Raw genomic sequence first — 24,822 nt, 5'->3', positions numbered from 1 at the left:
AAGCCTTTAATAATATGCCTCGAAAACACACGCTTTGAGAAAATTGAGAGCAGTCCAGGTGAGAATTCTCTTGCCAAGGGAAAGTGGCACCCTGCTTTTCGTACCGCCCATGTCTGTACGCCTGAGATTGATCATTCGAACTGTGGAAAATCACAGGCATTTTTATAAGTTAATTCATGGCTTAATATTTTGTCTGAGTTAAGGCTCATGCATTTGAAACATTTTCGCAGGGTGGTAATTTTGCATGCTATTTATATTTTAGAGTGTAATATTATAGCATAATGTAAGTTTTATCATTGTAATATTAATTTATTCAGTATTTACCATTTGTACAATTTATTCAGTAATTACCCTGTAATCAAAGATGGCGCTGGAACGTGGCGACATTATCCACTTTTCACTGCACCTAGGTACAAGTGATAATATGAAATAAATCTAAGTCAACAATATAAATCGAATTGTGTTAAAATTAGCAATCTGTCTGGTCTTGCTTCTGCATAAGACTTGTGCAGTATGTAAGCTTGAAAGTGTCTTCAGATCCTTTCAGGCATTTTTTCCTCCTTTCACAACAGTTTGCGAACAAGAGAGGGGAATTGCAAATACTTGTACCGGATTTTCCACGAATACTAATGAAGCAAAAGAAAGAAAGCTTGCATTTCAGCAACATTCTCGTGAGCAATGAAATCTTTTTGAAATGCAGTAACTGTGCTATAATAAATGCAACAACCAATTTGCATTCTGCAAGGACCTACAGGTAACAGATGAGACTTACATTGACATAGTGCCTTATGGTTAATGCATTATTTTCAATGTGTGGTCAGTTGCAATGGAGGAGATGAAGCAGCCACTTTATGCCAGCAGGTCGAGGGCAACTAAGCTAGTCTTGTTCTCCTAACGGTTCCTACAGCCCTGCATATATGTTTCTGTCTTTGATAATTATCCAATTCTCTTTTTAAAGCCACATTGAATCTGCCTCTACCATACTCTCAGACAGCGCCTTTCAGATCTTTGCTGCATAAAAACAGTTTCTCCTCGAGCTGCCTTGATTCTTTTGCCATTTACTATAAATTGGTGCCCTTTAGTTCTCTCCTTGTCCACTCTGTGCAGGTCCCACCTAATTTGAACACCTCTGTCAATCAATTTCTTAGCCTTCTCACAGGAGAACTGGCAGTTTCTCCAATCTGTTCACATAACTGAAATCTCTTGTCTTGAAATGATACTTATTTAAGTTCTCTTTTATGCCTTCAGTTCCTTTCTAGGGCTTTGTGCTCAGATTTGTAAACAATCGTGAGGTTAGAGACAGAGCAGTGTTTTATAAAGGTCCGCCTCAAAGTTGTACTTGATGCTTCATTTTATAAATGTCATAGAGCTCTGTCTGAATCTACCTTGCCACCTGAAACTATTTTGAACATATATAGCTTCAGCTCCCTCTGATCTTATACTCCTTTTAGAATTATATATTTTATCTTCTACTGCTCACCTCCTTCTTTCTACCAAAATGTTTCACTTCTGTTTTGTACTGAATTTTATCTATTTCATGTATGGGTCAATTCTTCAAGATCTCCATATCCTTTTGAAATGTTAACATCATCCTCTTCACAGTGCTCAATAGCTCCACATTTTGTGACACTTTTGAAATTTTGAAATTGTGTTCTGCATATCCAAGCCTCATCCATTAATCAATGTAAAGAAAAGTGTTGACCTGGAACCAATTCCTGGGATCCCCAAGATAAACTTCTCTCCAGTCTGAGAAACAGCCATTTAGTACAACTATCTGTTCCCTTTCACTTGGCCAACTTCATAGCCAGACTGTGATGTCCCCTTTATTGTTTGATTGCTGACAATCCTGTTATGCTTATCTGAATCAAAAAGCTTTTAGTAGTCCATGGACACCACATCAACTGTGCTACCCTAATCAACTCTTGTTATTACCGCATCACAAAGCTCAAGCAAGGTAGTTAAATATAACTTACTTATAAGAAATCTATGCTGGATTTCCTTAATAATCTGCATTTGTCCAAGTCACCATTAATTTTGTCCCAGAAAATAATTTCTAATAGCTTTCTCACCAAGGTCAAACTGACTGGTTTGTAGTTTCTGAGTTTAACCTTGTGTCCTTTTTCCTCGTACTCTGAAATGCATCTGGTTTAATCTGATCTGACTAATATATCTACTTTTTCATTTTCCTTTAGTTTATCTGTTCTTCTTGACAAAGAAAGGGGTACATGTGTATTCAGTACCTTTGCCATGCGCTTTGTCTCAATCTGTAAATCATTATTTTGGTGACTATTTGGCCTCCTTTTACTATTCATGTATCTGTAGAAGACTTTTCAATTCCCTTTTGTGTTAACTGCCAGTCTCTTCTCAAGTTCTCTTTTTGTTTCTCCAATTGCCATTTTCTCCCCTGTTCTGAATTTTCGATAGTAAGCAAGATTATCAATTGTATTATTAACCTGGTTGTGAAATTTGCAAGATAATCCATCTGATTCTCCAGCACCTACTGATTTTATTGCTGTTGCATGAAGTCAAATTGTTTTTCAGGGCAGCACGAGAACACTCTGCTTTTACATGGTGTGCCAAGCCATCATTTATGACTTTTGCAATGGTTGGTATCTAAATTTAGTATCTCATTTGAAAGCAGGCTCCGCCCGCAATGTACCATTCCCTTTATAATACTTAAGTGTCAATCTGGAAGAAGTGCTCAAGTTTCAAATTGAGATTTGATCATTCAAATCCTTCTAACTTACAGCTGAGAAGGCTGTCGGTGAATCAAGCTGACACATAAATTGGAGAAATAGACGCTTTTATAAACTGCCCTGAAGCAAAACAGTGCAGAGAGATATCATCAATAAATGTGAAGAAAATATTTTTTATTAAAAAAGAGAATATGAACTGGGTTTTGAGAAAATGGTTGCTGACTGACTGATGTATTTTGTAGCACATGAGGTGTCAGATTTCTTATTCCTGCAGTTTTAACCTCCTCTATAATTATGTTAAAAGTACAAATATGTTACATTGTAAAAGATGTTCTAATGCAACAACCAATTGCAACACCAAGCCACAAAAGGAGAAAATTAAGAATTACGATGAAAAGCTATCAAAAGTGTAGGTTTTAAGGAGCATCTTAATAGAGAGACATAGACACACCGTCAGAAAGATTTTGGTAAGAAAGTTAAGAGCTTTGAGCTGAGATAGCTGAAGGCTTGTCTGCCAATGGTTAAATGGTTAAAATCATTCTTGGCAGGAGGAGGTTACAAACCTGAGGAGAAATGAAGAAATGGAGGATTTTCCAAATATGGGCAAAAATTTCAGAACTGGGATAAGGCTAAGACAGTTGCCAATGTAGATTAGCAAGTTCAGCGGTAATAGGTGAATGGAACTTGGACAAGAATTAGGATTTGCCAGCAAAGGTTTGGATGAACTGAACTTTTGTGCAGGTGGAAGGCAGGAAGCCAGCCAGGAAATCATTGGAATAGCCCACTCTGTAGAACTAATGAGGTCATCAACGAGGGTGTCAACAAGAGCTGAGCTGATACAGAGAAAGAATCTAGCACTGTTACAGAGGTGGAAGGGACAGTCTTGGTAATCATACCGATATTGTAATCTGAAGCTTATCTCAGATAACCAAGGTTATGAGCAGTCTGATCCAGCCTCAGATCTTTGCCAAAGAGAAGGTTGAAATTGGTGATGACGGAACAAGGCCAACACAGTAATGGGGACTGAAGACAATATCTTCAGTCTTTGCAATATTTAGTTGGAAGGAATTTCTTTATAGGAATGGTATTCTCCTAGGTGAATACATGTTTTGTTATCTTTTTCTATGATTAACTCTTAGGTGAATACATGTTTTATTATCTTTTTCTATGATTTTAATCAGCAAATCACAGAGTTAAGTTGTGTGGATCAGCTTTGTATCTTGTTTACCATTCATAAAGCATTCAGAAGCCACTGACCCACATCACCAAACTGTGGAAGTAATCTATGTGATTCAGAATGACCTTGTCAAGAAATATTAATTAAGTGTGGAATCCAGACAGAAATTCTAATTTACTTGAATTCCCATCTCCCATTAAAATAGATAAAGATTTTGTCATTCTGGACTCAGCTTGATTCTTATTTTTCCATCAGTTTGATATGCAGAGGATTACACTGGAAGAACTGAAGCACATATTATTTCATGCATTTCGGGACCATTTGACAATGAAAGATATTGAGAACATCATCATTACTGAGGAGGAAAGTCTGAATGAAAGTTCAAGTAACTGTCATACTGAATTTGAAGGTAAGCCTGTTATATGTGCTGAACAGAGGTTGAGTTCATTATTACTTTTAAGTTCACTCAGTCACTCTAAGCTGAAGAAGAGAACGGAATAGATTAAGGACAGCAGAAATTTTATTGAAGAGAATTGGTTTAACTTTTGATGTTATTTAATTATCATGCAAAGTCACAATTATTTTTCAGCGCAGCTAACAGCTTTCCATGTTTTTAATTCAATGCTGCAAGAAGCATTTTTCCCCATATTTCAATCAAATGCAATAGATTTCTTTCCTCTCCTCCCCCATTCTGTTAAAGTTAAAGTTGAAGCCAGTATGGGTATCAGTGATTCCGTGGAACCTCACCCTCTTGTTACTCTTGTAGGTATGAGTTTGAGAGGGCAGAGCTGAACCTGAAACAAAAACAGAAATAGTGGGAGTAACCAGTAGTTATAATCAGAGTGTCACAGAATCATACAGCATGGAAACAGACCGTTTTGTCCAATTCGTCCATGCTGACCATGTTCCCAAACTAAACCAGTCCCTCTTGCCTGTATTTGGCCCATATCCCACCAAACCTTTTCTATTCAAGTACTTATACAAATGTCTTTTAAACTGTACCTTTAAAACCAGCATGTGGAAAAGAAAACAAAAGGAAGTGGTGGGACAGAATTTACGGTCTTAAATTATTGAACTCATTGTTATATCCATTGATATGATGCAAAGTTCCTAATTACAAGGCCCTGCAGTGGACATCACTGGGTCATTGCAGCAAGTTAAGGATAGAGATGTCAAGATTTGAGTAAGGTGGAAAATTAAAATGGCAGGTAATTGGGAGCTCAGGATCATGCCAGGGATCTTAGACAGAGGTGTTCTACAAATTGGTTACCTAGTCTGTGTTTGGTCTCTTCGGTGTAGAAGACATCAGACATGAGCACAAATTCAGTACATTCCAGTGAAATGAGCCCATGCTCATTACTGCTTCAACTGGAAGGGGTAATTGGGACCTTGGACGGTGAGGAGAGGGCAGAGGGCAAAAGGTAGTTGTTACATGGGAATTGGCAAAGAGGTTGAGGGGTGGACCATAGAGGAACTGATGGGGAAGATATCTTTGACATTGTTAGAAGATGATATATTCAATGTGTAGACTAGAGAAGGTGAAGATAAAATAGCTTTTGTTAGTTCTGGGAGGCAGTGGAAGGGATGTGAGCAGAAGTTCAGAAATTGGGTTGAAAATGGTTGAAGACTGGGATGTGAACCTAGGAGGTAAAGTTGGTAAGTTTATAGATGACACCAAAATTGGATGTGTAGAGGACATCGAAGAAGGTTACCTTAGAGTACAACAGAATCTTGATCCGATGGACTAATGGGCCAAGAGATGGCAGATGGAGTTTAATTTAGATAAATGTGAGGTGCTGCATTTTGGAAAGGTAAATCAGGGCAGGACTTATACATTTAGTGGTAAAGTCCTGGGGAATGTTGCTGAACAAAGAGATCTTGAAGCGCAGGTTCATAGTTCCTTGAATGTGGAGTCACAAGTAGATAGGATTAGATTCCCTACAGTGTGGAAACAGGCCCTTTGGTCCAACAAGTCCCCACCGACCCTCTGAAGAGTAACTCACCCAGCCCCATTCCCCTACACCTAACACTACGGGCAATTTAGCATGGCCAATTCACCTAACATCTTTGGCTTGTGGGAGGAAACCAGAGCACCCGGAGGAAACCCACGCAGACACAGGGAGAATGTGCAAACTCCACACAGACAGTTGCCCGAGGCAGGAATTGAACCCAGGTCCCTGCCACTGTGAGGCAGCAGTGCTAACCACTGAGCCACCGTGCCGCCCTTAAAGTGAAGAAGGTGCTTTTTATGCATTTCTTTATTGGTCAGAGCATTGAGTATAGGAGTTGGGAGGTCATGTTGTGGATGTACAGGAAATTGGTTAGGCCACTTTTCAAATATTGCATGCAATTCTGGTCTTACTCCTATCAGAAGGATCTTGTGAAACTTCAAAGGGTTCAGAAAAATTTTACAGGGATGTTACCAGGTTTGGAGGATTTGAGCTATAGGGAGAGGCTGAATAAGCTGGAACTGTTTTCCCTAGAGTGTTGGCAGCTGAGACGTGACATTATAGAGATTTTTAAAATCATGAGGGGCATGGATAGGGTAAATAGACAAAGTCTTTTCCCTGGGGTGGGGGAGTCCAGAACTAGAGGGCATAGGTTTAGGGTGTGACGGGAAAGATTTAAAAGGGGCCTAAGGGGCAACATTTTCATGCAGACGGTGTGCGTGTATGGAATGAGCTGCCAAAGGAAGAGGTAGTACAATTTCAAAATTTAAAGGCATCTGAATGGGTTTCTGAATAGGAAAGGTTTAGAGGGATATGGCCAAATGATGGCAAATGGGACTAGATTAATTTAGGATATCTGGTCAGCATGGGCGAGTTGGACCGAAGGGTCTGTTTCCATGCTGTACAGCTCTCTACCTCTATGACTCTTCAATGAATTTTTTGATAGCATTCACGGCTGTTAATGAGCATTGGTGGTGGAGGGAGTGGATGCTTGTGGGTGTGGTGCCAATCAAGTGAGCTGCTTTGGCCTGGATGGTCAAGCTTGTTGAGTATTGTTGGGGGTTTTGGGAATTCCTTGGTTACTTTAATTATTTGCACGATGTGGGTGTTACTGGCCTGGCCAGCATTTATTGCCCGATGTGGGTGTTACTGGCCTGGCCAGCATTTATTGCCCGTCCCTCGTTACCCTTGAGAAGGTGGTGGTGAGCTGCCTTCTTGGACCACTGCAGGCCACATGCTGTCGGTTATCTCCCTCTTAGGGAGGGAGTTCCAGGATCTTGATCCAGTGACTGTGAAGGGAAGGTGACAAATTTCCAAGTCAGGATGGTAAGTGGCTTGCAGGGGAATTTGCAGGTGGTGGTGTTTGCATGTGTCTTCTGCCTTGTCCTTCTAGATGTAAGTGGTTATCGATTTGGAACCTTCTGTCTAAGGATTTTTAGTGAATCTTTGAAGCGCATTTTGTAATAGTATACACGGCTAGTAATGAGCATTGGTGATGGAGGGAGTGCACGGTTGTGGATGTGGTACCAATCAAGTGAGCTGCTATGTCCTGGCTGGTCAAGCTTGTCAAGTATTGTAGGAGCTGCACCCATGCAGGTAAGTGGAATATTCCATCATATGCCTGATGTGTGCTTTGTAGATGATAGACAAGCTTTGGGAAGTCAGGAGGTGAGTTCAGGAAAGAGGATACAGAGACGCTGGTCTGGAAAGCTCCATCATCAGTATAGGTGTGACTGAAATGAGCAGTTTTAAAGAATGGAATGGAATCCTTGCAGAAAGCAGTGTGTGAGGAAGTTTAGGTGGGATACCTGCAAGAGTAAGTGGGTTTCTAATGAATATTAGCTGATTGTCTGTCCTCAGAAATGGGGACAGAGAAATTGAGAATACAAAATAATTGGGTATGGATCAGTTGAGGGTGGAAGTGGGGCAACAATTGGAAGAAAATTTGATGAAGATTTTAAGTTCTTAGTTAGACAGCAAATTGTACTGATATAGTCATAAAAATACCAGAAAAAGAGTAGAGGGACTGGAACAGGACATTTTCTTTATCTCCTTGTATCGCCTTGGGATAGCACGATGGTTCAGTGGGTAGCACTGCTGCCTCACAGTGCCAGGGACTCAGGTTCAATTCAACTCTCGGGTGACTGTGTGGAGTTTGCATATTCTCCCTGTGTCTGCGTGTATTTGCTCCGATTTCCACCTACAGTACAAAGATGTGCAGGTAAGGTTGACTGGCCAGCTATGTTGCAACATAGTGTCTGGGGATGTGCAGGCTAGGTGGGAAATACAGGGTTACGGGGTCAGATAGGACTAGGTGGGATGCTTTTTGGAGGGCTCAGTGGGAACTTGATGGGCTGAATGACCTGCTTCCACATTGTAGGGATTCTATGATCCTTCAAGAAAGTATAGCTATAAAGTGAGTTAAAGGAGAAATGGTTCATTGTGAGAACAAGGTTAGCCAGCCGAAGAAGAGTAGTGATGGATGAGGAATGGTTGAGCTTCCATTTAAAGGAGAAATGGACAGCCCTTGTACTGTTCTAGTGGGGAATGAGACACACAGGGTTTAGCGGTGAAGAGGAGCTGTTGGGGCTGGAAGCCGGAAATTGTTGAAATGATCCAGACCATCTGAAGAGTCACTGATGCAGATGTGAGGAGACTGGAGAAGGAGAGAAAATAAAATCAAGGTAGGAGGAAGTAAATGCAATGAAGCTGCAACGATATTCTCCCAGACTAGGCTCGTTTGTGGATTTTGCAAAGGAAGTTGAAGCTACTTGCTCAGAGTTTTAAACTATGAGGTGAAAAGCTGAGAGGGGAAGATTTCTAGAAGCAATGAGATCAGTGACAATCTAGAAGCATTGGTTTGATGTTCAGTGGTATCATGCCAGACAACAACAGCAACACCCTTTTAAGCAGGTTTGATAACAATGGCAGGGTTATATCTGAGAGAACATAGTATGGTGAGTTCAGAGTGAGTGAAAGGAGCTAAGTAATTGAGACACACAATGTCACACCAATAGTTCTTGGTAAAAAGATCAAGAACAGGTAAGTGACCCAGGAAGGAATCCAGGTGTATGGAGAGTTTTGAAGGTGGATGAATGGATTCATTAGTGGACAGAGAAAGTGGGGGAAGGACTGATGGTGAAAGGAGACAGCATTGAGGTTTAAGCAATAGAAGTGAAGCTCAGATTTGTGCCATGCTTGAAATTCACTGAGGTAATTAGTGTAAGGGGGTAAAACTGAATCCTTGGCTAAGGAAAGATTGTTCAGCATCAGAGATGCAAATGTCAGAGGGCACTGTGAATACAGGTTGAAGAGGGAATAAACAAAGAAATGGGGTCAGAGAGAAATGAAGGGAAAGAAAGTTGGGAAGGATGTTTTGTTGTTGGACCTTGCTCTCCTTAACTGTTGAAAAAAAGATAAAAGCTTTATTGTTAACATGTCAGATAAGATGATGGATTGAATGAAATTGGGGGGATGCACAGCTTGGGGATTGAGTGAGTGTTGCTAGAGACAGAGATCAAAAGTGTATATATGGCTAAACATTGCATTTGAGTAGAACCTGATCCTGTTATGAGACAGATTGACATGTGTGAGAACTGCACAGTGATCAGGAGGAAGACCATCATTTTCTCCTCTCCTCACTAATGCATAAGCTGGGATTCACATAGAGCGCAACCCAAAGATTGAACTTGAACTTATGAATATTTTCTCAAAAAGTTTGAGGACTGTGCATGTGGCTTCATCAAGACAAGCTTCCTGCCCTAACATTGACCTCACAAGTTTGTCTGGCATCTCCTACTCCTCGTCAATCCTTTCCAAATCCATGAGACTCATCTTCTGCTTTTTAAACCCCATTCCCATTAAACTGTATAATTTCTTCCTGGCAGTGCCCCACCCCTAATTCTAACTGATATTGTAAATGCTTCTCTATTCTGAGGTTACTGTCACCTTCCATTTCACTTCTGCTGTCATCATCCAGCTTCTCACTAAGCGCATCCTTGATATATGTGAACATATGGGCATAGGTGCGTACAAACATATGAATTAGGAGCAGAAATGTGTTTTTTTATTCATTCACGGGATGAAGGTATCACTGTCTAGGCTAGCATTTGTTGCCCATCCCTAACTGCCTAGAGGGCAGTTGAGAATCAACCATGTTGCTGTGAGTCTGGAGTCACATGTAGACCAGAGCAGGCAAGGATGGCAGTTTCCTTCCCTCAACGACATTAATGAACCAGATGGGTTTTTCTGACAATTGACATGGATGTTGCCAGGGTTGGAGGATTTGAGCCATAGGGAGAGGTTGTATAGGCTAGGGCTGTTTTCCCTGGAGCGACAGAGGCTGAGGGGTGACCTTATAGATGGTTATGAAATCATGAGGGGCATGGATAGGATAAATAGACGAATTCTTTTCCCTGGGGTGGGGGAGTGCAGAACTAGAGAACATAGGTAATGGGTGAGAGGGGAAAGATATAAAAGAGACCTGAGGGGCAACTCTTTCACGCAAAAGGTGGTACATGTATGGAATGAGCTGTCAGAGGAAGTGGTGGAGGCTGGTACAATTGCAACATTTAAGGCATCTGGATGGGTATATGAATAGGAAGGAGGGATATCTGGCCAGTATGGACAAGTTGGATCGAAGGGTCTGTTTACATGCTGTATATCTCTATGCCTATGACAAAGGTTTCATGATCATCATTACTCTGAAATCGAGAATTTTATTGAATTCAAATTCCACCATCTGCTGTGGCAGGATTTGAATCCAGGTCCCCAGAAAAATTACCTGGGTCTCTGTATTAACAATCTCATGATACCAGTAGGTCTTTGCCTCCCCAGTGTGCTATTTGTGATCATGCGGTTGGCTTTACTAGTGAATAAGGTTATGACTGATCTGATTATGGCATCAACTCCACGTTCCTGCCTGCCCCCAATAATCTTTACTCTCTTGTCAAGCAAGAATCTATTTATCGCTGCCTTAATTATATTAAACGACTCTATCTCCACTGTTCTGTGGAGAAGAGGGTTCCAAAGGTTAATGAGCCAATAATTTCTCCTCATTTCTCCATCACCAATGGAAGACCGCTTATTTTTGAATCATGTACTGTAGTTCTCGTCTCCCCTAGGAGGAAAATATCCCTTCAGCATCCACCATGTGGAGTCCCGTCAGGATTGTACATGTCTCAATAATAGCTAATCTCCAATGGATACTGGTTCATTTTCTAACTACTGCTAACACTTTTATTGAATAAGAAAATCAGAATGATACATAGTACTTCAGAAATGGCCTCACGAATTCTGTATAACTGTCACAAAAATTCCAACTTTTAATATAAAATATATCATTTGTCTTTGTAATCACCTGCTGTATGTGCAAACTTACATTAATGTGATTCGAGTATGAGGATACCCTCTGTATGTGAATTCTACAACCTCTCTCCATTTAAATAATATGCTAGTTTTCTATCCTTCATGCTAAAGTGGGCAAGATCACATTTTACTAAGTTTTTAACTCCCTCTGCCAAATATTTATTCTGTCGCTAACCTATCGATGTCCCTATGTAGAGTCTGTATGCACCTATTAGGTTTCAATCTATGTTTGTAATCTGCAAAGTTAGCAACCATGCATTCAATTCCTTTGTGCTAGTCAGCAGTATAAATTGGAAATAGTTGGAGCCCTGGCATTGGTGTCTGTGGGACTGTCCTTATCACATCTTTCCAACTTGAAAGTGTACCACTCAGATATTGGATATGCCAACAACACTCAATCCTCCTCTCTCCCCAGCATCAACCACCCTATCGTCTCCCCCACTTCACCGCCAGCTGTGTCCCCTCACCCATCTGTTATCCTACACTCCCTTCACCCAAGTACCTAACACACTCACCCACATCTTTGAAACAATTGATCACACTGCCCTCCTTTTTAGGAGAAAGTGAGGTCTGCAGATGCTGGAGATCAGAGCTGGAAATGTGTTGCTGGAAAAGCGCAGCAGGTCAGGCAGCATCCAGGGAACAGGAGAATCGACGTTTCGGGCATAAGCCCTTCCTGAAGAAGGGCTTATGCCCGAAACGTCGATTCTCCTGTTCCCTGGATGCTGCCTGACCTGCTGCGCTTTTGCCCTCCTTTTTAGCCTTATTATATGCCTTGGGGCATTTTCTTACCTCAAAGTGTCTGCATTAATGCATTTTGAAAAAGCATTTGAGACTTTAGAAGTCACAGTTGCAAATAGAAAATTGTCACATTTGCAAGTTGGCTTTCTCTATAATCACAGCAGCAGTAGCAACACTTGAGAACACACTTTGGTGTGCTGTTCCGATCATATTATTTAAAGACTCCCCTTTAAAGCTTCAACTCAGATTGGACTATCAGAATCAGAGATCTTCAATAAGCACATAGTTTGGTGAAGGGATTGATTGAAACTCATATCTCTAAAATGAACTATAAGGGGCAGGGACAAACTATATATAATGAACATGCTTTTTCGGATCAGCTGAATCTTTACATGTCTCATCCATTTGCGAATAAAGCTGTGCAACATGCTGGTGAGTCACAAAATTAATTAAAATTTCTGCCAACTCTATGAGATTAGGAAGCAAGATTGCTAAAAACTCAGGTTTTCAAAACTGTCTGATGTGCATTGCCTCCAGTTGCTGGATTATATTCTTCATGGCTTTAATGCATGATATTGTCAGTTATGTAATGCTGAATTTCAATAGCTTCTTTGTATTCTAAATGCAAGCACTGGCTTTATATTTGGGTGACTTTGAAATCCACAGTTGACTTCTGAAGGTTGTCAAACCCTGATCTGACCAACTCGGTGTAAAACAATCCAGGTGCTGACACTTGGTGAATCTAAAAAAGAAATACACCACCAGCAACACTATTGCTTTCAATCCGGTGGGAAAACTGAGGTTTTATGATTGGGGAATGATTATGTATTGTAGTTTAGACTGCCAGAAGGATATCCTGGAATTTTAATTCAAATTGGCGCAAGACAGCTTTATCTCTTGACTCATAGCTCCCTTCGGAATTTAAATATCAATATCCTGTCTCTGGTTCCACAAATGGAAACCTAAAAATATGTGAGGCTGAATCTTTGCTGCCCTCAAGAAAAAGAACAGAAATAAACAGCAAGAAGCTGAGCTGGAGCTCGTCAGATGCACGGGCAACTGAGTCACTCGAGAAATCAATTGATGGTGCCTGGGAAACAGGCCAGTCATCTTCCGGGCAGGGAATTACACAAGGAGTCATAAGAAAGATTTACTTGTAAGAATGGAAAGAAAAAAATGACCAAAACTGCTGCCTGTTTGGACATGCATGATATCATGCATTATATTTGCAGAAACTGTCCCCTTTTTCTCCATTCAGCTAACTCTTGCTGGGGTGATAGAACAAAGATACAACCACTTGCCCATAGCTGAGCCAAAAAGAGCTTCATAATTTGTACATCTGAACAGTGACAGTGAACCATCGCAGGGATCACAGCCTTGCCAGTATTGACTTTGCTGCTTTCCCATAATATAGTTTGAGTTCTCTCTCCCAGTCATGTTTACAAAAAAGAGCAGTGTCCAGAATTGGGGCCATATCTCCCTTGATCTAAAACATACAAACTTCAGAACATAGGAGCAAGAATAGGCCTTCAGCTCCTCACGCCTGTTGTGCCATTCTGTTTCTTGGTTGATTAATAATTTCGATGTCATTTTCTTGCTGGGATCCCCACACCGTTCGATGTCTAAAAAGCTACTGTCAAGAACATGTTCAGTGACCGAGCTAATACATGTAATGCGTACCAGTAGAATTATAGAGGGATGCCTTTTGACTCACAGTGCGTGCACTGATTTTTTTTAGCACCACAGTCCTAAATTAATCATCCTGATTTGCTTGTTCACTGTAACCAGTATGTTCCCCTGCCTCAAATCATTATTGACTATTTCCTTAAGAATGCAATAATCTCAACCCAATCCCTGTACAAAACATTTCCTGTTCAAAAATCTCCCTGTGTAAGGAATGTTTCCTCAAGTCTCAGTTCATTCTCATGAGTAAAATGCCTTTCCCTCTTCAACTGACCCTAATTGTTCATAATTCATGAAACTTCTATTAAACCTTCCCTTAGTCTTTTCTGCTGTCTGTTGTCTTCTCAAAACAACAACAGCTCACATCTTCAATATTATGCTGGTTGTGAAATAATACAATGAACTTTCTATAATGAAGCAGTAAAATTGATGTAAAGTGTAATTATTGTTTTTTAAGCTTCTTATTGCCATCATTGCTAAGAAGTAGTGACCATATCTATTAGCCATTTCACTCAATTTGTCAGATGGAAAACATCATAGCATCATTGCTGAAGCTAACAGTACAATTAATGTACAAGAATTATATTAGAAATAAAAAACTATGGTAAATATTTAAGAATAGTTCTCGGTTTGCAGCCACAAATGTCAGGCTATTAACATAGAACAATTTTTAAAGTGCTTCACAATGGCTCAAGGATGTCAAGCCAAACATAACAACTGAGGGAGTGTTGGCATGAAGCCAAAGGAATTGTTAAAAAAAAGGAATCCATTTTGAAACATGTTTTGCCCTGAAGGCAGGTATGAAATACACTACAGTAATTTGTTACAGAAATGTGCAAATAAGAGTGGGAGCAGGCTATTCAATGTATTGAGCCGGTTCCATCACTCAATGTAATGAGACACCCTACTTCCTGCAGAGCATCAAGGACCTCACTATATAATGGAAGCCAAGTCACAAATAGGGAATCCCTTTAAGGACTGAAAAATAATTTATTTTATCACATAATCATACTGTTCTAAAAACCAGGAAGAACAACCAGTTGCTTTGTGTTTTCATCAAATATTCAACTGCATTTATCCTTTCCAAAAGTAACAAAGGAAATGTCCATACTATTATAATATTGCTGAAACAGAGCAAATAAATATCCCCTCAAGATTTGCAGATAGCTCCTTTAAACCTTCATTAATCTTTTCCTTCAACTCATTATTTATTTTTCTTTGTGAGTTAGATTGGGGAAAGACAAAGTCAGAGGCTCTTAACCAACTTCACTGTTAGATGTTACTATTTTTGAAAGCATCAGTTTAATAATTTGAACTTTTTATTTTGATCATCTTCCTCTCAACATCTTACTATCTTGCTCTTCTTATCGTAACACTGACCTCTATGACCCTTCCAAACTATGTCATCTGTAAATGTGTACCCTTCAAAGTATTCATTTATGCAGTGCCATTTTGTGAGGAATTTGATATTGCAAACCAATTCCTAACAATGGGACCAGTGATTTCATGGCTGACTTTGTCCTATTGCTTCAGTCTTGTCATTTGTTAAGATGGAAGTGAAAGTGCTTTCTCTTTTTCTTTCTGAAGATAAATGGAACCAGGCTCCCTTTAAGTCATCATAAATGGGTTACCAAACTTGTAACTATTTATTAATGGTGTCCTTTTGGAATAACCAGGAACTCTGTCTAATAAAATGAAATACAATGCTTCTCCAGCAAAAACAGATACTTATATTATAAAATAAAAGTCCATTTTTACCTTAGTAAAACTTAATAACTTAATTAAACTTTGGTCTAAAAGTAGGCTCCTTTTATTTCAACATTATTAAAAATGGACATTTCTTGAAAGCCAAATATAGTAGGACTCTTTAATTTGTCATCAAATCTGTTTCTATTCGGACAACTTTAAAAATCACACAACACCAGATTATAGTCCAACAGGTTTATTTAGAAGCACACCGTGGGTGGCATGGTGGCACAGTGGTTAGCACTGCTGCCTCACAGCGCCAGAGACCCGGGTTCAATTCCCACCTCAGACAACTGTCTGTGTCAAGTTTGCACATTCTCCCCGTGTTTGTGTGGGTTTCCTCCCACAGTCCAAAGATGTGCAGGTTAGGTGAATTGGCCATGCTAAATTGCCCAGAGTGTTAGGTGAAGGGGTAAATGTAGGGAAGGGTCTGTGTGGGTTGCTCTTCGGAGGGTCGGTGTGGATTTGTTGGGCCGAAGGGCCTATTTCCACACTGTAAGGAATCTAATCTTACTCTAGCTTTCGAAGTGCTACTTCTTCATCAGGTTGTGAAGCAGGACCATAAGACTGTAGCAAAAGATTACAGTGATACAATAATATATTGAACAAACCTAGATTGTTATGCCTTTAATCGTTTAGAAATGGTTTGCTGGTTTCAGTTCTTTAATATGTAAATCCCAGAACTTCTTTTAAGTCACATTCTCAGATGACTTAAAGTTTTATAACAAAAGGTGACATCTCAGTTCTATTTATTTGGCATCAAGATTATGTTGTACAGCTTTGTCTCATTTTACAAATAGCAAATACAAGCCAAGTTGTTTCCGGGTAGTACCATTGAGGGCTTGGATTAGCTTCCAGTAGCAGAAATGATTCTGGCTTCTTCTTTATCAATTTTTTTGTACCAACTTTCTTCTCAGAGTGCTGGACCCAGACATCCGTTGGTACCTCAGCCAAAGGACCACTCCTCACAGTTGACTCCTGATAGTTGTTGTTATTTAATTGTAAAATAATCAGAATCTCACCCAAAGTTGGTCACATCAATGCATACAGGAATCTTGGGCCATTACCTTGAGCATTTCAGTTGGTTTCCCCCTCTGACCTTCCATTCAACTTGCAGCCTAACCACTGATACTGCACTGGCTGAGATCAGTATGAAATAATGATCAAACCTTGAATCTTCCTGGTCCCTTTGGCTACGTTCCCTGCTGTAGGTGCAGCACACTAACAATGTGATCCATCTAGAAGTGTAACTATTTTCTTTAAAGAAACATTAAAATTATTTGTAATGTCTTTCTTAATGGCCACCAACGCATAACAGACACTGGAGAGCAGCGGAAATCACGGTTTGTATGATTTCTTACATTGGTAAAATTGTTCTGTAATGCTCACCCTTGCTTCTACAAAGACTTGAGTGCAATTGTAAGCGGATTTGTCTGTTTTATTTAGAGTAACACAGATCTGCTGCTTGTCTAAAGCCATGGCATGTTGAAAGCATGGGGTGTATTTGTATGAATTTTAAACTCTGAATCACAGCTTTCTTCTTTGCTTCTGTCAGTGCATTCACAGAAGAAGAACAGACAGACGTGTGTGAGGAAGAGCTTGATCTGCGCATTTGGTGTGGCTTTCATCATCAGTGTCATGTTGATTGCAGCAAACCAAATTCTCAGGAATGGCATGGAATAGCTTCCTTACCAGTCAGCAACTATTGGCATGAACTGGCTTTGCACGGATGCCATTCATTGGGTAACCTCCAGCAGACTCCTGGATTAGGATCACAGGGTGTTGTAAATAAGAGTAGAATATATTTCTACTAGGAACATGGAGCCCAAAATTGAAGTGATTCTTTTTAGGTTCACACAATTAGAATCCCGCAGATGGGGATTTTTTTATTAAAGGGCTGAATTATTAAAGGCTGATTTTTATAATAAAGAAGTACAGAAGTTCTGAATTATAGCTACGACTGGTAGTAAAACACGAGCGAGATAAGAATGGATCATGATTTTGTAATACTTTTTCTCCACCTGCTAATGTTAGCGAAACCATCAGTATGACTACCTAACAGCAAAACATACTTTTCACTGCTGTGATTGTCTTTGCGAGATTAGTCAACAAAGGAAAATCAAATTCCAAGGTGTTTGGAGTTAACATCTGTTCAGTCTGAGGTACCGATTGGATCATTTAAAGGATACACGGTCATTATCAGAGAACTAGTATACGATAAAGTCGCTCCATCCCAAGTATTTAGTGCTGTGCGGTTTTGCATTGACAACTCATAAGCCAGTGACAGCAAGTGCATAAATATGAATGTTTGCAATGTATGACTTGTATCTGCCGGACTGCTGCTCATGACTGAGTTCGAACCATGCCAATGTTGCCCTCTATTGGTGCAGAGTGAACAATTCCAACAGTGGCTAAAAGCAATGGCTACTTCTGACTCACAAAGAAGAGCTTATCTTCAAAACTGCATGCTGCTGCGTCACTGAACCCAATAATTTCAGTGTTTCCACCATCATCAGCATTCCCAGATTTACTTCACAGTACTTCACAGACAAAAACAGTGATGGTATCATTGGCACAGCTATAAAGGCAAGGGCTTTTGGAAGTTTAGGAATGCCCTTGATTTGAACTAATTAAATAACCATGTAAGCATGCTAAAGTAGCCCACTGGCATCTTCTTAAGGGCATTTAATGATGGGTAATAAATGCAGGCCCCGTGAGCGATGCCCACATTCCACAGGTGAATGAATAGAGAAAAAAGTCATATTAATGCATTACTGGTATAGTCATTCTCTGTAATATTCATCAAATACTCATATACTGATTTACACCATTGTATGTTACTCAATTTTTCCAGTCCCACATCTCCTCATTCCTCACCACCTATAGGACTATTTCTTTCAGTAACCCCACTCTTCCACATTGTTCCCCTGCATTAGCCCTTGTTGTTCATCACTGACCTGATTTGTTTTCTCTCGCGTCCATCAATCCCACTATCCTTCCTTGTTCTACTGCTAGCCCTCATTACTCCCACAGTGATCCTTTGTCATTGATCCCATTGCTATTCCTCAGTGTTGTCCTGGGCTTAAGCAGTGTGATAGACTCTTGAGATGAGGGACAAATTCTGTATGTTTTCAGTCTATCTCAAGCCATGTGACTCAATAAATGCCTTTTATTGATTGCTTGGCAGTGACCTGGCCAAGTGAAGGTGTGGGGTAGTAAGGTTTCATGTGCTCTGCTCAGGAACTTTTAAATTGGGGATATTGTTGAACAGGGCCCAGTTTTCTCACTCAGTTAAAATGCAACTCAGTTGTCAAACATGTCCTGTCACACCCCTGTTTCTTTTAGCATTTTATTAATTTCTTTTTCATTCTTTTTGCTGATTTTGCTAGTGAAAACCTTTTGAAACACAGAACTGGAAGCAAAATGAAAATCTGTCAATTGTACATATTTCAGCAGCAGAAATGAAAAATGGCTGCTGTAATTCTGTAAACATTTTAAAAATACAATACAACAAGAACAGAAGATCATTTAGACATTATTTTTTGATGTCAATTTTGACATTATATACTTCACAAGCTTGATCAACAGGTTGTGTTTTCAGACAGGGACTAACTGGTTCCTGCACATCTCCACTTTGCTGCATTAACTCTACGTCTCTCAAATATTTACTACGGTGCCTTCAGTTATGTATAAAGTGGACTCGAGCAATGAATGTCATGGAATGTTGGACAGGGACTCAATTGTATTCTATAATCATTAATGCTACATCAGCCCAGCACAGGCCACTGGGTAGCTGTGAAACACAGATGCAGCCTTTGCTCCAGGTCACTGACAGCCCTGTTCCACTACCCTGAATGGGGTCTGCCAAGGGAAGGTGAGCGCACTGAGAGATAAAGCAATGCTTTGGTGAGCTGCTCCATCTAGTGACTAAATAATGACTGACAAAACCCACAAACGCACATCCTAGCAACGATTCACCCTGGGGCTGATGTGTACAATTACCTTGCTTGGAATGCAATTGCTTGACTGCCTACGTTACTAAGTTCATTAAAGTGCCAGAAGAAAATGTACTTATTCACATATTAAACAGAAGGAGGGTTGACCGACTCTGTTCTCTCCCTTTTTCAATTTGTCACCTTTCATAGCGTTTTTCCTTTTTTAAGGGAATTTTGCCTACCCACCATTTCTACAGACTCTTCATTGGAGGACTGTGCTGATACTCTTCCTTGTTGGATGATTGAAAAAAGTGTGAAGTGGCTAAGAAGTTACCAGATTGTCGGCAGCTCAAAGTCCAGCGATTATACAATATATAAACTTCATGTATAAAGCACGAGACTTCAAAATGCAATGGCAGGCGATTGAGTAATGGTCATTTCTAAAGCGGCTTCTCTTGTGCACTTCAAGGGGAGTGGAATGGAGTTTGGATGCTGTGGTGTTTGAACTAACTGTGCAATGTGTGTCCATCAGAGCTGACAGACTCTCTGACTTGCTGTTCTGATTGACAACTTGGCTTCCAGTTGGCCAGGAAATACTCCAGAACATGCCATAAAAGCAGGTAGATTCCAAAGCTCTATGGAGGAGGGATGAGTAGAATAGAAGGCAGTTCATAGTAAAACTAAAGTTTTTTCTTCTGGAATTCAACTATGGAAAATCTTCTCCCTGCCCCCCCTCGCTGTCAACCAACTGTACCAACAGATCTAAGCCTGGGATCTCTGATCTACATGGCTAAGAACATGTTAAGCAACAGATCTCCTGCTTACTGACCTGGAATCTCCAAATATGCTATCTTCAACAGATTGTCAAGAGGCATCAAAGAATATAAGGTTGTGTGGACTGTAAACTGAACAAATGTACAACGCACAATTCCCATGTCATGTTATATTGATCCTTGTAGATGAGTTGTGCGTGATGCATTATCCTATTCTACCCTATCCATATCAGAAAGTGATTTATCACTTGGAAAAATGTATCTTTTACCTCTGTGCTACTGAGGACCATTGTGTAGTGATACCAATGGTTCAGTACAAGGAGGTATACAATAAATGGTACATAGTTAAATTATATTATTGCGGCATCAGTTGATGTTATGATTCAGTATTTGAAGTTGAGCAAAAAAGTATTCTTTCATCACTGTGAATTGAAGGTGGAGTTTATGTGTAGACCATCAATTTTAAACTCCACAATTCTCTGAAATGACTATAATTCAGAACTTCTATGTGTCAGAATAGTTACAAAGTATTTCATTGTTTCAGTAAAATTATACAACAAACTAGCATACAGTTACTGTAAATATTAAATATATAGTCAATTTTGGCATGCTTTAATAAATGATTAACATGAGAAAATACTATTTATCAATTCTAACTTATATAGGTATACACTTCTCATAGCTACCAAAGTTTACGCCAGTTTAATCACATACCTCTTGTAATGTGCAGCTCCATCACTTTAAACAATGAAAACAGTTGTCCACCGACCTTTGGTGAAACGTTTTCACTACATTGCCATTTCTGGTAAGAAAACATTTAAAAGGAACAACACTCATGTATTAATTTTAAAGTAAAATTTAAATTATTTTTATATTATTTTGGATATGCTACTGTCTTACGATTGTAAAGTCTACATGTTATATGCCATTGAATGAAGATGTTTAAACTTCTCCGTGTTATAATCCAGAGTGTTTTTCTTATTTCTCTGACCCTCACTGCTGCGATGTACAGCAAAATCTTAACAATCTGTGGTGGGGAGTTTTTTTTGCTAGGTGTTTTCAATTTCTGCCACAAATGGAGGTAATGAGGATCCTCTCACATCCCCTCCCCTCCGTACACATAAGTTCAATCCCTTATCATTCCGTTTTGTTCTAATGTCCAAAGTGTTGTTTAATCAAGCAGCTGAAACTTGTGCAGAGTAGATTCTGCAACGAGATGAAGGCGGCCCTCAAAGGGCCAAAATAGATTATTAAAAGGCAATTGATGAAAACTGAATCCTGATATGTTTTAAGTGGCTCAACATTGTACTGACAAGCATTACACTTGCCACCCTTTAGATCAAGGGTTTGCAACTCTGCATTGTCTCATACTCAATAATTTACTTGCCGAGTTTCATCCAGTTCACGGTGGGATGACCGGATAACATCACAAGTTGGATTATTGTTGACAACTTCAATAAGAATTGATAGGTTCTGATTTCACCAGTCCAGATCGCAGAAGGCAACATTTTGTTGAACAGATTGTTGGCTCTCCATTACTGCACCACTTTCATTCTCAGTGTTGGTGCTAAGATACGGGGCCAATACCAAGTGTCTCCAAGCACTATCACTGCCCAAAATATTCAACAACTCAAAACAATTTGGAATGTAAAATGGCCCTAGAGAGCTGTTAGCCTTCCAGGATTACCTTTGGAGTTTCCAGAAGTTAAGCATTAATCTCCTGGATATTGCTGTGAGCATGACAAAATTCATTCAGACAATGGAAAATAGTTGAATAAATTTAAGGAAATGGAGCTAAAAAGCATTGTGATGAGTCTATCTAACCAGAGATGGCAACCCTACTGCCCAAATGGAGTCCCCATTAAGTCCACACGCTGGGCAATAAATTACAAGCTAAAAGTATTGTTAACTTAAGGAAGCCAACCAGTGACAGAGCAGAATGTAATAGTAATAATGATTAGGTTTAAGCGACAGCCTTTGCTGAAGCAGGCACCAAATTATTTGTCACAGCAGTGTTAAGAGACAGTCTGCTAGTATACAGTATAGATCTTTTGGCAAGTTCAAGTACTGAGCTAACATAATCTAATAGGAGATCAGATAGGAGCATTGAAGTTAGGATGTTGTTCTGTGATCAAATTATCAATAAAAACAATGACATTCCAGGAGAATTCAGATTACATCTGCCAAGTAATATAAATAGCTTGAGGCTGATGGGAGCTTGGGAATAATAACAATATCATAAGATGTAAAGATGGGTTTCCATTTGCATCACAGGGGTCATTTTGACTTTGTGCACTATGAAACAGATGATATTCCAATAACAGCTCTCTTTACATCTCCCGCATTTTAATTTCATTCAGATAAGTGAATATTAAAAACCAGGAGAGATATGACACATGCTGCTAGTTGCTGACTATAAACTCCGGACAAAGTACCAGAAGACTGGAGGGTAGCTAATGTTATGCCATTTTTTACGAAAGGCAGTTAGAAGAGGACTATAACCTATAGGCCTGTGAGTCTGACATCAGTAGTGTGTAAGCTGTTGGAGATGATTCTGAAAGATACAACTTACATGCATTTGGAGAGGCAAGGATTGATTGAGAATAGTCAACATGGCTTTGTGCAAGGAAGATCGTTTCTCACAAACTTGATTGAGTTTTTAAATCAAGTAACCAAAAAGATTGATGACTGAAAAGCGATAGGTGTTGCTTACTTGGACTTTGGTAACACCTTTGATAAGGTTCCACATGGTAGACTATTTAGTAAAGTTAGATCACATGGGAATCAGGGTGAGCTTGCCATTTGGATACCAAATTGGCTTTATGGTAGGAGACTAGGGTGTTGGTGGAGGATTATTTTAAAGACTAGAGGCCCGTGACTAGTCGTGTTCCACAGTGATCGGTACTAGGTCCACTTTTGTTTGTCATTTGTATAAATAATTTGGATGAGAATATAGGAAGCATGGTTAATAAGTTTGTAGATGACACCAAAATTGGTGGTATAATGTCCAGTGAAGGAGGTTATCTAAGATTACAAAGAGATGTTGATGAATTGGGTCAATGGGCTGAGGAGTGGCAGATGGATTTTAATTTGGGTAAATATGAGGTATTGCATTTTTGATAAACAAACAAGGCCAGGACTAATGCAATTAATGGTAAGGCTCTGGGTAGTGTTGTAGGACCTAAAGGTTCAGCTACATAATTTTTTGAAATTTGCAACACAGGTAGATACGATGGTTAAGGCTTTGAACATGCTTGTTCAATGAACATCCTTCATTGCTCAGACCTTTGAGTATAGGAGTTGGGATGTCATGTTGAGGAGGTACTGGACATTGGTGAGCCCTGTTTTAGAATACAGTGTGCAGTTCTGACTGCCTTGTTATAGGAAGGATACTATTAAACTGGAAAGGGTTAGAAAAGATTTACCAGGATGTTGCCATGAATGGTGGGTTTGAGATATAAAAATACACTGGAAAGGTTGGGATTTCTTTCACTGGAGCAGAGGAGGTTGAGAGGTGACCTTATAGACCTGGCACAGACAAGCAGAACTAGTTCAGTTTGGGAACATGGCTGGCGTGGACTGGTTGGACAGGGTACTCTATGACTGTCTTATGAAATATTGTACAAAGTCAATACCTATGTTCACTGTGTGCCAGTTGACAGTAATTTCCCGTTTATATTGGAGCTACATGTTTATGGTGAAGCTGTGAATTGGTCACCAATGAAGCCAATAATAAATGATGGGGATTTTAAACTTGAAATGATTTCATCTAAGTAAGGTTAAGAAAAATAATTCTCGCCATTGGATTCCACGATGACCAAAATAACAGAGATTTTATTACTAACCAGATTACTAACGTGAGACAAAGAATGTAATACAATGGGATTCATGTCAAGCATAATGTTCTAACTGAACACACAACTTCTACGATGAGTATCTGAAGAGGGAGGTTTTAGACACTAGGCTAGAAAATGTGTATAAGAACCTTCGACAAATGTAAATTGGGTATCAAAGAGTTGAAGAGCTTTTCTTAGAGATAAGCAGCAAGCAGCCTCATGCACAGTGTATGTGCTGACACCCACAGCCTGAGGCGTTCTATACTGATATTTCAATGTGCAGGTAGCTGTATTGGCCTTAAGCAATTGGGCTCTCAATGTACACTGTTCGTACAGAACATGAATTGGACTAATCCTTAGCAACAAACCTTGGCAGTTAGGGTTCATGTAGACTGTGTTGATTCTAACTACGTGGCAGCAGTTATAAATGGAGCATACAAGGATGTGTTCACTCCTGCTCAGAAAGCTTGTAAATATGAAATTAGTTGCGGCCCTTAAAAATTAAAAAAACTGATAAACTATTTAACATATGCATCTGGTTTCACAACGAAATATTATTTCTCTCCTAGTAGACTGTGCATGTCTCACTATATTACTATCACATATGCTCCAGAGGATTAGAAAGCACTTGCCGACTGAATAATTAAGTCTTTTGGAAAGCAAAATGTCTTTTTGTGTGCAATCATTTTGAGAACATACTGATAGACCTAATTGTTGTTTGAATTGACCTGCTGAGCATGCCAACAGCTATACTGTACAAATCTGTAAAACAAAATTATTTATGCATTTGTTCATTATTTTTGTTTTTAACTAATATTTCTCAGGGTTTTATCAAATTATTTATGTTAATAAAATATCCAGAGGCTTAGTTTGTTTTGAAGATTGTTTGAAATTATTAAATCATTTTGTACACACAAAT

General features: G+C 39.5%; 1 protein-coding gene across 1 annotated transcript in view; it reads left to right on the top strand.

Moving 5' to 3' along the window:
* LOC122564218 (calcium-binding protein 8) overlaps positions 1 to 23,895 on the top strand; it is a 367,727-nt gene extending 343,832 nt beyond the window's left edge. The window contains exons 5-6 of the mRNA XM_087977417.1: positions 4,129 to 4,282; positions 16,915 to 23,895. Of these exons, the coding sequence (XP_087833543.1) occupies positions 4,129 to 4,282; positions 16,915 to 17,042 (282 nt within the window). The 3' untranslated portion in view covers positions 17,043 to 23,895. The remainder of the gene's footprint in view (positions 1 to 4,128; positions 4,283 to 16,914) is intronic.
* The last annotated feature ends 927 nt before the right edge of the window (positions 23,896 to 24,822 follow it).

The sequence above is a fragment of the Chiloscyllium plagiosum genome, unplaced genomic scaffold, assembly GCF_037043375.1.
Source record: "Chiloscyllium plagiosum isolate Xiang-an unplaced genomic scaffold, Cpla_swu_hap1 HiC_scaffold_31, whole genome shotgun sequence".
Taxonomy (NCBI): domain Eukaryota; kingdom Metazoa; phylum Chordata; class Chondrichthyes; order Orectolobiformes; family Hemiscylliidae; genus Chiloscyllium; species Chiloscyllium plagiosum.
Note: the sequence above shows the minus strand (reverse complement) of the source record. Positions and strands in the feature narration are given on the sequence as shown.